The sequence below is a fragment of the Anser anser genome (assembly GCF_964211835.1).
Source record: "Anser anser genome assembly, chromosome: 3".
NCBI classification, from domain to species: domain Eukaryota; kingdom Metazoa; phylum Chordata; class Aves; order Anseriformes; family Anatidae; genus Anser; species Anser anser.
In genome coordinates this window covers 88,172,921-88,189,642 of record NC_139722.1, presented here as the reverse complement: position 1 = coordinate 88,189,642, position 16,722 = coordinate 88,172,921, and the positions used below count along the sequence as shown (strand labels likewise).

The following is a 16,722-nucleotide window of genomic DNA, read 5'->3' as shown; positions in this document are numbered from 1 at the left end:
AGAAAGATTTTTATTCAGTCTATAAAATGACTTCTATCTTGTTTGCAATCACATTACAATGTTTCAAACAAAACCAGTAATGTAATTACTAAGTTCTCTGGAACTCTTTTCAACACCTTTACCAACAGATTACATTAAAAACAAAAGTTATTAAACCACATTATTTCCCTAGTTCACTTTTTAACGATTGCTGCTTCTCTTTATGGCAATTTTCAAGCTTTTTTCCTGATTTCCTTAGGTTTGTTCATTATTTACCATGTATTAACATTGAAAATACTCCTACTTAGTAGGCAATGACTAAGGGCTTTACGTTATTCACCCAAAATGTAATTCTTACCTGACATCACTTCAAGTATCAATCCTACCATTGAAAACAAAGTGTATTTCCGAGTGGTTTGTCAGACCATTGTAAAGAAAAAATGGCCATGTAGAAAGACATTAGATCCATCCCACCTCTAATGATCCAGAAAGGAACAGCTTTACCAACATCTCTAACTACTCTCATTTTGAGAAGTTATGACTCCGTGCTTCTGAAGATTCATTTTGAAAACGCACAGGTATAACAGGAGACTTCATATAGTTTTCAGTTTAACTTAAACTTGTTTCCCTATCGTCCTTTTTGAGTTCACTCTTCAAAGTAAGCAACACTGAAATAATCAATGGGAAAGCAAAGAAGTTACGAGCTTTGTTATAGAACCATTTTCTAAAACACATTTGATATGCTATTGTAATCTACCCTCATTTAAGCACTGCAGCAACCAATTAATCTCACATTCTCATTTCAAAGCCTTTCACTGAAGAGCTCAGTCCAGCTAATGTAACATTAATAGGAATATAACGAGGGAGGAAAGAGGGAGAGAGATGTCACAGCCTAGTAAATAAGCCAACAAGTCTCAGAGCGAAAGAATTGATATCTTCTATCTTAACAAATCCATGTTCTTTTCCATAAAGCAAATACCATACAAGGAAGCAAACATTCTCTTTACTAAGAAAGCCTAAATCAACATTCGTTCTTTTAACTTGTGCTTTAAGACTGCATTATCATTGCAGATTTCTATCAACACAATTTACTATCCTAAGCTAGTCTTTAAGGTAGGGAACAGCTACATATGAAAGAGGTAGATGTTCAAGTTTTTACAGTTTCAAGGGCTGAAAAGACTGGACTGAAATTCACAAAAAATCCTTAAAACATTGGCTAAGAGAAAAAAGAAATTTAAAGCTTATCTTCTTGTGTCTAAGCACTTAAATTAGACATTTTCCATATTTATCTCATGTAGCTAAAAAAAATCCCATATCTCAAAATGGACACAACCAAAATTTGCTAACACAATGTTCCAGACCTAATAAACCTGGGTTATATTGTGAGTCTTTCCATTCTTCACCAGACCTCCACTCAAAACCTATGATTATTTTACTCAGAAATGTGTGCATATGTAAGTACAGAAACATATACTGGAGTTTATGAACATATGCTCAGAAATATCTGAGATGATAATCCAGGTTTTTTTGAATCTGCATATGGTTCCATTTGACCACTTCTGGGCTAAATACAGACAAATGTATTTATGCACTCTAAATACATATGCTTCAATTTCTGTCCGAAGTACAGATAATGCATTCAACTTACAAAAAGTAAGTTAACATTTCCCGTTAAGTAACTGCTACTAAAGCCCTACATCAGCTTCAAGCTGGACAGTACTCTTGGCTATTACAGCTTCTACAGTATTTCAAAAGTATTTCCCAGCACAACTGTTACCAGCTGAGTAATGGCAATAGAAAACTACTTATGCCATTCCAGCTCAATGGCTGTGAGAATACAGAGTATAAGAAATTTAGTTTAGGGGCTTCATGCTCTTTTCTTGCTAATGGTAATGATTACAGGCGAAGTGAGCATTTGGTACACTTTTATTTTTGTTTCAGAGACAGCTCACTCTGAACTGGCCCTTCTAATCTTTCTTCATCCCTTTCTCAGTCTTGGGGATGCTTCACCTAAATCTTAAAAAGGTAAGCGTGGACATACACAAAGGTAGAAAAAGACAAAGTAAATGGCATGGGATGGATTAATAAAAAAGGAGGGGAAAAAAAGCAAACAAATTATCAAATAATGAACCTGTACGAAGCTACTAAGTGTAACATACTGGGCTTCTCAGATTTTAAATAGTACAAAGACTCCTGCACAGCTTGGCAACTGGCAAAGCTGAAGTTATATATCTTCCAGAATAACGGAAGATGTACTCAGGTTGCTAGTGGAAGATTTGGTCCTTCAGAACAGAATTCACCCTTTACTCCAGACATCTTTTGGGGAAAGTTTGTTTTTGCTAGCAACTGCTTCTCTCCAACTTTCTGCAAAGGAAATAATGAGATTATGGTGCAGGCTGTCTCCAGTTTCATTAACCAAATGAGCAACACGTAAATGATGGATGCAGAGCTGAGCTGCAGAGTGAAGATGATAAAGGTAAGCTAGCACAAGTAAGTCTTCCCTGAGTGCACCACACGTAGGAGTACTTAGTTAGGAATGTTCTTGCTTGTATTCCCTGTAAGGTCTGACTTTGCTGAGGCATTAAAGGAGGGATAATTTTCCAATGGCAGCATTAAGAATTATTTCTTTTACATATACACAGCAAGGGAATGTACTGCAAGTTTGTAGGCTACTTCAGCAGACTCCCTCTGCTTACAAGACTGACTCCACGTTTACTTTTTACCATCCCTCCTTGTATACCCCACAAGAGGGAGAGGTTTATCAGAATCTCCAGTGTACATTGTGCTGGTCACTGGTATTCAAACGGCACATGAGTTAACCTAAGGTTCAGCTCTCATCTTTATGGCCAGTTCATGCTAATGGAAGCAAAGAATACAGGTCTGGATCACAAAGAACTCCCAACAGTTCCAGTTAATAAAATTTACAAGGATAAGGGATCATACTGGATTTGAGACAGTAGTGCTACACAGCACATCGGTATTTTTCATATGAATTATGAACATGGCTATTGGTATCAACAGAAGCCTGGTGATAGTTCAGTCTTCCAACAAAAGGATCATATCATGCATAAAAGAAGCGCTAATACAAACATAAGGAGAAAGTTACTCAAATGCATTTCAAAACTCATTATTTGGAACCAAGCTGGAAGTTACAAAAAGGCCAGCAGGAGCTGTTGATAAACGTATTTGGAGGACTCCTACCAGTTATTTACAAGTATTATCCATTAGTGTGTTGGGATCTCCTTCCAGATGGAGTTTCTAGCTGCTACAAATATATCCTACTTGTGAATATGAAATCAGATGACAAACAATACTCTGTAACTCTGAAACTTAAGGCAGGACAAACACACTGCAACCTAAACAGCTCTGCACCTTTCATTCCCTTACCTGCACAGAGACAGCGACAGTACTTCAAGACACAAGGAGCCTATCTCACCTACTGTAAAATCATAAAAATGTTTTAGCCTAATCCCAGAAAGTTTGAAGACAGAACTGATAATCCATTTAATTTAAATACAGGCTTTTTTGTTTGTTTTTAGTCTTGCTTTAACAGAAGTCACTTACCATAAAAAAACTCAGCGAGACTATTTAAATGGAATGATAAAGTCCTGAAGGAATTTTAGAAAACTCAGTCACCTAAGAACTAAAACACTAGCTGCTTTTCTGTTTAGAAATTACTGAACTGTTTGTATGCATGGACTCTTAAAACAAAAGCACAAAACAGTTCTTCAGAACATAAAATGGAACCCTAATGGAGTACATGAATTTAACCATAACTTATGAAGAAGTAAGGCTGGAATCAATTTGGGAGATGGGAAATAAAGTACACATACTCATGAATATTTTTCATGGAAGACATCCAAGACGCACCAACTAGCAACTCATCTAAATCAGGCTATTTTATGATTTGCTCTTCACTGAAATTAATTATGTTCTTATGCAGTCTTAACACACTCATAAGAAAGTAAAATTAATGATGCGTTCAGCAGTTATCCTAGGGCAGAAAAGAAACTATGTCACTGACCTGGAGGAGAAACTTTCAAGGGACAGAAGTAGCAGCACTTATATAGCCTGAAACTCATAAAGTTAAGACTAATCCAATAAAATGTTCTTAAAATAAGAATAAGTTTTGCAAATATTCCTGAAATAAATGAGACATTGGAAGGCTGAAAGTTAGTGATATTACTTAGAGCAGGCTAAGAGAAACATGACAACATGATTTATTTATTTTTAACCTTGACATGGGAAAAAGATCATTTTAGTCTGAAAAGTGGAAAGCTTATTAAAAAAAGAATTTATACCAGTATTGATGACAGAATATGAAAGATGACATTAGAAATGGAGAAAATGAGAGCCGTATTTTTAACCCACTTTTTTTTTTTTTTTGAGTATCTGCACATGCGAGAAAGAAAAGCTGGATTAAAAGAAGCACAAAAATGTCAGTTTATTGAGATGTTTGTTTTTATGGAGTGTTCATATACTAAGAATCCTTGAAAATAAAAGTATATACATAAAAATATTTCAAAGCATATGAAAGCTTTTGAATTAAGATGTTTAACAAAAGAAAACTGGATATATATTTTAGCACAACTGTTTAGTGCTCTTGGAAAAAACTCTTCAGATGCTATAGATAGCAGTAGTATACATAAAACTAAACTTCTTTTGCCTGAATGCAGAACTAGTTAAACCTTCCAGCTAACGAAGTCTGATGCAGTACTCATTAGAAATTAGCAATGCTCATGTCTGTTTTCCTTTATCATCTCTTGCTGATTTAGATTCTGGAATACCACCTCTGCACATGCAAACAGCTGTCAATGCATTGCATTCACAGCCATAAGACAAACTAACAGGAGACATACATTCCCTTATTCAACAGATAATTAGCATCTCATTCATCCATTAATATAGACAATAAATGGGATGGTTGATAGAAGTTAAGAACATTATGTTTTCTAGGTCTGAACTCCTTATAGTCTGACGGCAATGCTATGACTACCATCTTGGGCTGCAGCCTGCGTGAATACACTGACAGACATTTAAAATTCTTCAGTAAACAGAACTCACAAATAAGCATATTATAATATAATCTAATGTGCTCAATATTATAAACATAAAATTATAATATTAAAGATCATAAACAGATAAGGAGAATGGAAGAAATTCGTTTATATTTCTTTTCAGTTGAAAATTGAACACTTTCTTTTCCTAAGAAATAGTATGCTTTAATATTTCTGCTCATTTCTTACCGGCACAGGTTTAGTATACTTGCTTTCCACTGTTTCTTCTTATTTAGCCATTAGAAGACCAGATTTTAATTTCTGGTCTCAAAAACCAAGCAAAAAAATAAGCCTATAGATATACACACCATGCCATCTCTACAGTATACCACAATTATAACCATCTATGTTAAAAAAAAGGGACAGATACTGTATCTGAACTAAGTAATTCAGAAATGCAACCTTTCAAAGGAAACTATGGCAGGACTTCATGAGTTATGTTATTCCTGCAAAAACATACCACAGTAATGTAACAGACGCAAAGGTTTTATGTGGAGCTTTTTATCTACTTGTCAAACTTCCCCTCATTCCACAATTTACAGCATTTACACTGCTCATGTGACCTACTAATTCCACGATTCACTTGGCATCATCCACGAGCCTAGCAGGATACTAGCATACAAATCTACTGTCCTCTTTATCCATCTTCTACCTTGCTCCAAGGAAAACTTCTAAGCCATTTACAAGTATTTTTCTCTGATCCAACTAAGAACGCATTCCAAAACAAATAACTTATCGACATCAAACGTCCTTCAAGCAGATGCTGCTGCACAATAAATATCTTCCATATCCAAAAACAACATTTCCAGCAAGAAATCTATTAAGTTGAAGTAGACAAACATTAACTACTTTTAGAATAAGAATAGCGCTTTAAAAACTTATACAGTTGATGATGCTTCCAACAGCAGCCTGCATGATCAACACTCAAGGAAATTAATTCTAACCCTGGACCTCACAGATATGTGTTCTCTGGATAAGTGGGTTATTCACGAATAGAAGTGACTGTAAAAGGACAGCTTATTACAGCTCAAGCATACCTCACAGAATTTCTGCAACAATGCAGATGGCAAAAAGTCCTGCAGCTGTAACTGAATGGGAGGCCCAGTCCAATTGCTTTGAACGAAAAGCTGCAAACTGCCCACACCAAGTAGAAACATCAGCCTCTGCCTGCAATATAGATAAGAAAAACAATTAGCAATAGATCATTTTTTTTAATTAGGACTACAAGATCTGATCAATTTTCACACCAGTTCAAAACATTCAGCCTTAAAAATCCCCCCCTCTCAGTAGGAAAACATAATTAGTATAGAATTCAAAAATGCTCATGGGAAACTGAATGGTTTGGAAATATGATGGTTGTAACAAATGACAAACATTTTGGAAACAGAGTTAAATCATGTGTTTTAAAATTTAAGGCTGTGCCTATTAGATATGAGTGGGAGATTAGCATAGGATGAAGATTATCGCTGTTTGCCAACCAGACAGTTGTATTTTCTTATATCTAAACTTCAGCATTTTCAAAGAAAAGTTGCTGCATTAGCATACATTCCAAAACAGCATATTTATTGTTGCTTTTACACAGCTGCTTAATTTCACTCCCTGTGAGAACAAAACGATTAAACAAGCGTCATAAAGTTCAGAAGTATCACCTCAGAGCTGGTTCGGATAATTCGGCAGCAAATGCTATCTCATTCAATCATGCTTTTTCATTGCAAACATAGTATTTTATTTAAAGATGGAATTACAAGACTTTGTTGCCTTCCTGGAACTGCGTATAAAATTTTCTTATTTACAAGATTTTACTCATCTAATACCCTTATGATACTATTTCTTTATGTACCTACAGTAATAACCTATGTGGCCTGCAGAAAGCAGGGCAAAATCCCTCAGAATTTAATGGCTGATTTAACAGGTGTAGATTTTTAGGAAACTTACACAACTTTTTGGTTTGTTTTAGGATTCTTTTGGGATTTGTAACCTTACTGGGTTATAATCAGTCATATGCCAACACGGGCCTTGTTACATACCACATATATAACATGCCTCCTACCTACAGTAATGTTCTAACTGTACTAGTCTAATATAAGAACTGGTATTTTAAGGAGCTCAGTGGAAAAAAACTTGTCATCCTTTTGCTGTGAAACATGGACTTAAAGCTGCAAGAGTCCTCCAAATGGAAACAAAGGGATAAAGCATTATACAACTCCAAAAAACAAAGTCAAATAGAAAAAGCCACACAGAAGCAGCTGGTGGGCAAGAATGTGACAGAAGATGTAGAACAATGGTGTGGAGTACATGAATCAAAAAAAAAAAAAAAGAAATCCCAGAGCCTTCAGGAGTGTTAGCGAGCAAGGACTGGTATAAAGAGTTCTTGTCAAACAATTAGATTTTATAGTTGTCATTATTCCGCTGGTAACTATCTACCGCCAAATAGTATTTGAATGCGTATCTCAGGTTACCGCTAAACTTCCAATCAACTCAAAAACAAAGCAGTGACAATTACTGCACACTAAATTATTAACATTAGGCACAAAACAATCACACATGCACTATTTATTCTGTTATATATTATGCTTCAAAGCTTCTAAAAGGAAAGATAACATACAGAATAATCAATTGCAACATTGCAGTTCAACAGCTCTTCAGTCTTTCAAAGACTCATTTGCATTACTTTATCATTTACTCTATTTTTATTAATCCTACAACCAAAATATGTATTTTTAAGGAACTTTGTTGAAATCTTTCTATGGCGGGCAAAGTTGCTTGATGTCTAGATGCTTTTGTAACCATGCAGAAGGGCTCTGCAAATTATATGCAATTCCATTACTTTGGCTGCGATTCTCTTTCCACTGGCTGATTTGTCATCATCAGTTGTTTTTTCTTGTTGCTGTCTTCATTTTCAGACTAGTGACCAACCTCCAGTCCCCTTAACACTCATTCTGTATCAGAATGCTACTTCTAAGCTCTAATCCCTGCAAATAAGGCTAGCGTCCCTCACCTATCACTTCATTTTTTCCAAGATTTTTTTTTCCATTCCGTCTCTGACTGCCCTTCACACTTAGAATGCAGAACTGCAAGTGCTTACCTCCCAAGTGCTGCCTTAAAACTGCTCTTCTGTGCTGCCTGAAAAGCAGGAGAGGCACTGCTGCCAGTGTTCCACTTATTACGGTGACCTATACAGTTTCATTACTTTCTTCTAATTTCCTTAGATTTAGAGCCATTCATCTCGCTCATACTTTCTCCATGTCTTTTTTTAAACACTTTACACCAACTCAAGTAGGATTGTGATCCATGATGTAAAACCAAATGCTTATATACATTCCACTGTAATATTCATATTGCTTTACTTATATTTTCTCAAACTCAGAAATGATACAGCATTGATATTTGAAAAAAAATAAGGGATTTGCATATAACACTACATTTTTCAAATAAATGAGAAAATACCAATAGCAAGACTATGCTTTACATACAATTAGGTTACAGATTGTGTGTTTGTTTTTTTTTAAATGTGAAGACAAATTACAGAAGAGAAGTCAAAACAAAATTAGAGATGCTTAACAGTTATTTTTTCCTATTTAAATACATGCAAGCAAGTTGCAGAAACAGCAAGAATTTCTTCACTTTTATTTTTTAACATGCATAGCACACTAGTTAACAAACTGTTTAAGTGCCCTGAAGTATCAGAAATACATGTTGGGAAATCAAACCAAGCTTTATTGCAAGGATTTGTTTTGGAAAGTTTGACAGTCATTACTATCTTGAATAAGGTAGTAGCAGTAAATACATGGACAATTAAAACAAGTGTTCATGATCATTTCCTTGTTCCTTTAGGTTTAAGAATCAAACATTATAAGAGACTTTCAAGCTCTTTTGAAACTCTCCTGAACTATTATTTTTGTTGTGTCCTGCACACTATTTCCTCCTGGTCTCTAGAAGGAAACTACCTTGGGAAAAAATACATGTCCTTCAAATAGAAGTCATGACAACACCAAAGAGATGCTTCCCTTCCACTTGGTTAGCATTTATACACTATAACTTCTTCCTCCACAATTCTGCTGACTTAAAATACAAGTACGAAGCTATGTTTCCTGTAGAAGGTAACTGATAGCCTTTGAATTGAGTAGCTGTAACAGGAATAAAAACAAACAAACAAAAAAACACTTCTATTTTGTAGGTTTATTGCAAAATATACTTGGGAGAATTCACTTTTAATCCACGAAGGTTAAAAGCGCCATACCAAAATACATCCGGCAGGGGAAGGACGGAAGCAGTTAAAGTGGCAGAAAAAGTTGCAGCAAGTTCTAAAATCTAAAATACTGTTAAATATTTTCCTTACAGAACCATGGATTTGGAAGTAGAAAAGTTGACATGTCCAAAGAAATTATAATCTAGCTACAAAGTCTGAGCTGTTTTGCCCTCAGGCTGCTCCCTTTTAGCTTCACAAAAAGAACTCCCTAAGAGTTCTTTTAACACTGTTATAAAACCATACTTTGTACTGTGTTTATATTGTGTTAAAAGAATAAGGTTAGCATTATCCAACTTTCTGATCCTGACTGAATTCAACTTGCAGAGTTTTTTAATTTCTACAATTACAGTTCTCAGTTCAGCAAAAAAGCATATATTTGAAGTAAGACCCCAATAGTAAAAAATCTACTAAAAGTCAAAGGAAAGCCAGTGTCTTACTGATTTTTCTCAGCTAGAACTTAGAAGTGGCTGTACTTCCTTTATAGGGAAAATAGGGATTTTTCCTATATAAAAAAATAAGGAATTTTTTCCCTCAACAGGAAAAAATAAATAAAACAACAACTCACGTATTTTCACCATCGGCATTTAAAAGTCATGTGCACAAGTTGCATTAATTCTTTCCAAAAGAAATTAGGAAAAGTAGTACAGGGCCTGCAGGTTGATAAAATAACTATGTAATGGATTTTACCTTGGATACACTGACACATTTTGAAAAGTACACCTTTTAATTCTGAACAAAAACCCAGCACATAACTTTGGGCAGAAAATTGTCTACTTCTGAAAGGTTAAATATTGTAGTTCTGCCTCCATATCTTTAGGCAAGGGGGCTTCTAACAATGCCTACAGTTGAAGAGCGGAAAGGAAACCTGTAAGACCAAAGTACTGGAACACAAGCACCTGAGGAACAAATTGTTTTGCTGTCTGCAGTAGGAAAGCAACAAATTTCTGCAAATGGAAATACAGGCCAATAAAAACTCACAGGAGGAGAAGGAAAAGAAAATATCACCGTGACAGGATATGTATGTATAAAGTCTTACTGAATGCATGATATAGAATATGATTTTCTTCAAGCAGTCAAACAGTTCATAATGGCTATTTCATTTGTGAACAGGAACAAAATTTCAATCAACAATTAAGATTAGGATTGGGCTAACAGTTTTCAGGATGTTTCAAACCCCAACAGATCTTTCTTTAATTGATGCATAATTCAGAATAAAATATTCTAAGACAGAAGTTAACAATATTGAAAACTTTCTCTAGACTATGTCACCATCTAAACTCCAGGTAGGATGATTTCACAGCAAGCAACAGCACAACAAAGAAAGAAAGAAAGAAAAAAAAACAGGGAAAAATACCTAGAGACAAAATACACAGAAACAATCTCTATACACTCCAGATCAGAAAACAGGAGCACATGAGATATCACACTATCATATAATCTTTTGACAAGCCACAATCAGTGTTGCTAACAAGTCTCAGTATTTTAGAGGTGCCAACTACTTGTTTCTCTCTGGCATTTTAGCAAAAATGCATTTTCATGCCTCACATTAAAACACACACATTTGTATTCAGCCATGCTTCTTGGCAATACGTTACCTTCCTCTTATTTCCTTTATACCTTTATGTTCTCCTACCTTTTGCTAAAACCTGTTCCTACACTCATCTTTAAGTTATATGTATGTAATTTTCTGCTTCTACTATCCATAATGTGATAGATTCACTCTAACTGTACTGCATATGCTAATTCTTGCTGTTAATGAGTCTGACTTCAGTGTCATATTTTTCCAAATATTTTCCAAATATTTTCCAAAATGAACAGGCTAAAATCCATCTTAGTGAGTCTTATGAAGAAAATAACTAATTCATAAATACCAGCCATAAATAACTTACTCAGTTCATATTAAAACAACCTTACTATGAACCAGACTCAGAAACACGGACATAACTTTTACAGTAACTTTACATGGTACTTCAAGTATTCGCATTAATGTAACACAACGTTTCAGAGAAAACTGTTAACAAACTGTTTCAAGATGCATGGCAATGTGAATTTACATTTCTTTGTTTCTTTATACCAGCAGCTTCAGAGGTAGTCACCATAAACAAAGCCAGTGTTTTCAACAACCCTTCATATCAGAACACTATCCAGTGAAAGAAACAATGATAATGAACAGATGCCCCAGGAAAGTGGGAGGAACAACTCGAGAAATCAATTTTCTATTTTTCTCTCAGATCAAGAACTTTGGAAGCCCTATGACACATAATACAAAACAAATAATGCCTTTTGTAAAAATCAAACATTGCCTCTATTAATCTTCCATAAAATAAATAATCATTTCCACCTTTCCACGTTATCAACCTCTGTGGAACAGTCCACGTATGTCAGGATCTGTTTCTCCAAGTAACTTTCAATGTTCTCCTCTGCCACAGAAGATGCACTGAAAACATTTCGGATAGCTGAATTTGAAAATATTGCCTCATATTTCCCATCAAAAATCAACTGCAACAGTGATCCACTTTCTGGAAATAAAAAAAAAAAAATCAGTGTTAAATTTGAAAGAACTTCATCTTACAAGAGCTATTCCAACCAAAACATATACCTCTCCCCTTTCAAAGTAAGGAATCATCATTTAAGTTGCCAGAAAACGACAGTTGCACTGAAACTGAAGAACAGCAGTAGCGGGGGTCACCTTAATCCAAAAAGAATTTTACAGAACTTGTATTAACGTTACAATGAAATACAAACTGCCAGATGAATGTAAAGCATAAAAATTGCACAGGAATTTCAGGGGAAATATAATGGATAGCCTTTCAAATACATACACTGACAATTCTCATAGGAGGGTTTTCTTCCTCCAAAACCTTTCGTATTAGTGTGTGATGGTAAAATCATGTGGGCGAGACAATTTCAAAGGCTTAAGGATTCTTTCACGGAAACTGCAACAAATAACAATGGTTCAATACTTAGAGAGTTCCATGAATACCCATGTATAACCATGAAATACACAGCCTTTCCTTTACATGCTTACAATATTCAAAAGAATGGACAATATGATTTTATCTTCAGAAAAGTACTATCTTCCTGTAAGTTTACTACCTCAATGAGAAGTCTGCACATACAGTCATTCTTCAAATTAACTACTGAGGTGGATATGAATCCATTAATGTTTCTCTGCTTAATCCTTTCAAGGCAAACAATTCACTTAGTGCTATACGTTTAATTCCTAAGAAGCTTCAAACTCATGAAGTATTCTTGACCCAGGCTTTGTTCGCAGAAGGTATCTTCCCCTCTTTCATCAAGCATGCTACATTGCAACCAATCCAGCAGCTGTCTGCTAGAACAGTTTCATCATGTTAACGCCTTCTATTCTTAGAGAAATTGGTACCTGTCTACGCTGCAGCTCATGTAGACATACTAACTAGTTCTCAACCAGCTAATGCAGATGCTGGTAATGCAGGTGAGGAAATGCAGAGGTCTGCATAGGATACGTGCCATAATATTAACCAGTGATTCCAGCTGTGGACTGCAGCTCCTGAGCACTTAGTGTTACCATAGCTACCCTAATATTAGGGCCTAAACTACCCTATTTAATGCTAGCACAGGCATACATCCACACCAGCTACAGCTGCACACAGAAGCTAACCAAACAACAACCCCCAGCAAAACCAAGTACTCTCAGTCTCGGACACAAAAATCAACTTCCATAGCAGCGATGGATGATTTGGTAGGAATGGTGATGGACACACATTCATTCCTAATCTCTACAGACCAGCCTGCTGACCACAATTTACTTTTGTTCTTTGCAACAATGACCAGCCACCTGATATAAGTAATCTTTTTTTTTTTTGGTAAATGATTGAAAAACATTTTACGCTGTACCTGCAGGGGCATATGCAAAAGATTAGGAATGGTTCTGGGGCCTTGCTGACATCACACCCTCACAGAGAACATAAATAACATGAAACTTTCTCCCAACAGTGCTCTGGGGGAGAATTTCTTTCACAAAGCGACAACTTATTTACATTTTGTTACAGCCGTCCAGACAGGTGGCAGTGTATTTTGTAGAATAACCCTTGGCCTTGAGGACACTAATGAAGAATACTAAGGTTTTTCTTTCTAGTAACAGCGCAACATAACTGTAAGCACATAAAATCTGCTCTTGGTTCTCTATTTATTTATTTTCTTATAAGACACCGTACAAATTCAAGGTCACAGTCTTTAACTTTTAGTTTCAGGGCCCACTGAAGCAATGATTAAAAATCATCACAACCCCCACCATTTTCTGCCTCTACGGCAAGATAGTTTTCTTCAATACCACTCTCCACATCTCATCACAGCACACTACTTAAAAAAAAAAAAGTGAAATAAAAACACAAATGTACACCATTCAGTGAGAAACTATGAAAGACCTGCCAGATGTCAGTGTCACCACCTAACATTCTTAGACAGTATAAGGATTAGGGCTAAATAAGAATTAACATAAGGAAATAGAACTGAGTAGATCAGCTCTTTTCCAAAATTCAGCATGTGCCTGGGGTACAAATAAAGAAGTCTTTATCTCCACATCTTTTTCGCTTTGCTACAGCAGGGAGCTTCTCGCCGCTGCCACACGCGGGCAGGCAGGTGCCTCGCTCGCTCCGGTCGTGAGGAAGCCCGAGACAGCCCCGGGGCGAAGCCTGAGGAGCGGCGGTGCCCCCAGGAGCAGGGTGCCCCCGGGAGCGGCGCTGCCCCCGCAGCCCAGCCCGGTGCCCACCCTAGGGGACCCCCGGGAGCCGCGTCCAGGACCCCCACAGCAAGGCCGGCACCGCGTGTCCCTCACCTCCGCTCCGCTCCGCTCCCCGCTCACCTGCCGCCGAGGCGTCGCCCTGCTTCCACTCCAAGGACTCGGCGGCGCTGAGGAAGCCCCTCAGCAGGGCGCGCTCGAGGGCCAGCATGGTCCCGCCACCCTCCTCTCAGCCCGAGCCCTCCTCTCAGCCCATGTGCGGGCAGCGGCAGCAGGGAGCCGCCATCACGGCCCCGTCGAGCACGCCGGGAGGAGGCGGTGCGGCGCAGGCGCGGCAGCGGCCCCAGGGCCAGTAGTAGCGGTACTAGCAGTAGCAGTAGTAGCAGCAGTAGCAGCAGCAGCAGCAGTAGTAGCGGTACCGGGAGGGGTGCAGCCGTGGCCGTTACGGGTGGCGGCCGTTACTGGCGGCTTCGTGCCGCTCGTTGTTAGGGTGAGGGGCTCCTGCCCGAGCTCGGTTCTCATCCTGAGCTCTGTTCCCCCGGGCTGTGTTTGTGTGGGGCTGGGACTTCGGGCGTGTGAGCCCCGGGTTGTTTGTCAGCTGCGAGAAGAACGGGTGTCTCGGGGGTCAGGCAGCTGTGAGAGAGCACTGGACGCAACGCGTGGGCAGGCAGGGGTTGCCCAGGTATGCCTGCCTCGAGCGGGCTCGGAGCCTTAAATTTGGGCGGCTGGGAAGGGTGTGCGGTGCTGTATTGCCTCCTGTCCTGCCTGGACCTGTAGTTACTTCAGCACCTGTCCAGATCCTGAGGGAGTGTAATTCTGGCCATCACCTCTGAGCTCGCTCCTTGCACACAGAGGAGGAGAGAGGCCGTACCTTCGTGGGCATTCAGAATGGGGTGAAATGATGGAAATGTTCACTCAGAGTTGTTAACAAAACTTGGTGTAAGCAAGTCAGAAAGCTAATACAGCTAGGAGTAAATCCTTGGTGCAGGAAGATGACCTCTGAGGATGTCTTCACTGCGAAGGCTGAAATTCATTTTGCTACTAAGTGCAGCTCATAGTATAATGAAATAGAGTACTTGCCGAACTTAATTCGATGTCTTACCATCTTTCCATCCTACTTTCGTATCTAACTTATTAGTTAAAATTTGAGGAAGACTTACTGCAGCTTTTTTAATTCAAGTGCCTGTGATAGGTTATTGCTTGGTTGGGCTTTAATATACAGACTTCAATTTCAAATTTAATCAGGCTTGTAAAAGCAAAACACAGTTAAATAAAAATGTGTTGCTTTTCAACTTATTTTCTGACTTGAAACAATCCACTCTATATCATTTTTCACACGAAAAGGTGCTATAAATTTATATAGTTAATAGAGACATAGATAGCCATTCACTCGCTGTAAGTTCCAGGGCCATGAACCAAGGATGAATATTTGTCCTGGAAACAGCAGCTTACAGAACTTCCTAAAGCACAGCAAATAAATTGTTTTCCATATAGTGTGTTCAAGACATTCATGAAGTTCATTTTATGAAATTCACCATTAAAAACTAAAATCTTTGGAAATCAAAATGATGTTACTTGCTTTCTCTCTGTCTATGTAGCAACATAATAATATTCTAAGCACACTGATTTCCATTTGACAGCTGATCTATATATAACACATGAGGTTTTACTGACACAACAGAACCCATTACTCAAAATGAGGTATCGTCATATGTTCAGTTTTCTGTGGTGTATCATATCACAGCTTTGTTCTAAAATTGACTTAAATGTTTTCAAGGGTAAGTTTAGGAAATAAATTAACTCCTGCTAACCTTGCCGATTTGGTGGGTAGTTTTTTTCTGTAAATTTTGTGATCTGTATGAAAAAATTAATAGGAATTAGGCTCTTTGTGTTTAAATGTAACTTGTACTATTACACATTTCTTTCCCTTCCACATAATAGATCTGCGTTAAACATACATAGATTTTACAAAACTGAGTGGATGAATTCTTAAGTGAGGTCTAATTAAAATGTTGAATAGCACTCCTATTCCACGTCTACCCCTTTTTCTGGCAGGGATTTCAGAATGTCTGTCAAAATACAATGAAAAAGATAGTAAACAAGTGAAAAAATACATTTTGCATAGTTTTCAGGGAAAGCTGGTAATTTTTTTTTTCTGGGAATAAATAGTTGATAAATACAATTATTTGATAAAAATGATGTATATCTTGCTGTTTTTCTCATCTCTGCCAGTTCCTGAGATGTGTTTTGTTGTTTGTTTTTCTCCCACACAATTCAGTTTCTGGAGACATCCAGAAATTATAGCAGGTACATAGGCAGGAATACCACCAGCAGGAATTAGTGCACTCCTGACTGACAGTGGATGGATAGTTACCATTCATGTGAAATACACTGTTAATTGTTTAACATTTGCCACAGACTTACTGAAGTATGCTGCTTGACCTTGTTTCCATGAAGGATTTGAAGTATGTATATATATTCTTCTCTCAAAGAATGGTCAACAGTTTTTGTTTGCATTTAAATGTCACTTCCGTCAGTTGGCTCTAAAGGGAGGCAAGCCTTTTGCAATACTGTGAACTGCAGATTCAAGATTTTGGTGTATTGCTGCTTATAATTTCCAAGCAAGAAGTAGATAATCAAACCTTCTGATACAAGTGTTTTCAGAGAACAACTTTTGTCTTTAACTTTTTTCCAAGAGGGTAGGAGAACTGTCT

At 37.4% G+C, this 16,722-nt stretch overlaps 1 protein-coding gene and 1 long non-coding RNA gene across 9 annotated transcripts in view; one reads left to right on the top strand and one right to left on the bottom strand.

The window, feature by feature from the left end:
• TTC27 (tetratricopeptide repeat domain 27) overlaps positions 1–14,271 on the bottom strand; it is a 113,212-nt gene extending 98,941 nt beyond the window's left edge. For 2 of the 3 annotated variants that reach the window (XM_083829073.1, XM_083829074.1), the window contains exons 1-3: positions 14,105–14,244; positions 11,627–11,804; positions 6,074–6,203 (exon numbers count right to left, since the gene is read on the bottom strand). In XM_083829073.1, coding sequence (XP_083685199.1) covers positions 6,074–6,203; positions 11,627–11,804; positions 14,105–14,219 — 423 coding nt within the window. In that variant the 5' untranslated portion in view covers positions 14,220–14,244. Of the gene's footprint in view, positions 1–6,073; positions 6,204–11,626; positions 11,805–14,104 lie in introns of all 3 variants that reach the window. The other variant, XM_083829075.1, reaches the window with a different exon arrangement.
• Positions 14,272–14,293: 22 nt separating this feature from the next.
• LOC310896615 overlaps positions 14,294–16,722 on the top strand; it is a 30,338-nt gene continuing 27,909 nt past the window's right edge. For 2 of the 6 annotated variants that reach the window (XR_014581668.1, XR_014581672.1), the window contains exon 1: positions 14,486–14,690. This is a non-coding gene — a long non-coding RNA (uncharacterized lncRNA). Of the gene's footprint in view, positions 14,370–14,389; positions 16,474–16,722 lie in introns of those variants that run through there. The other 4 variants (XR_014581669.1, XR_014581670.1, XR_014581671.1 and 1 more) reach the window with 4 other exon arrangements.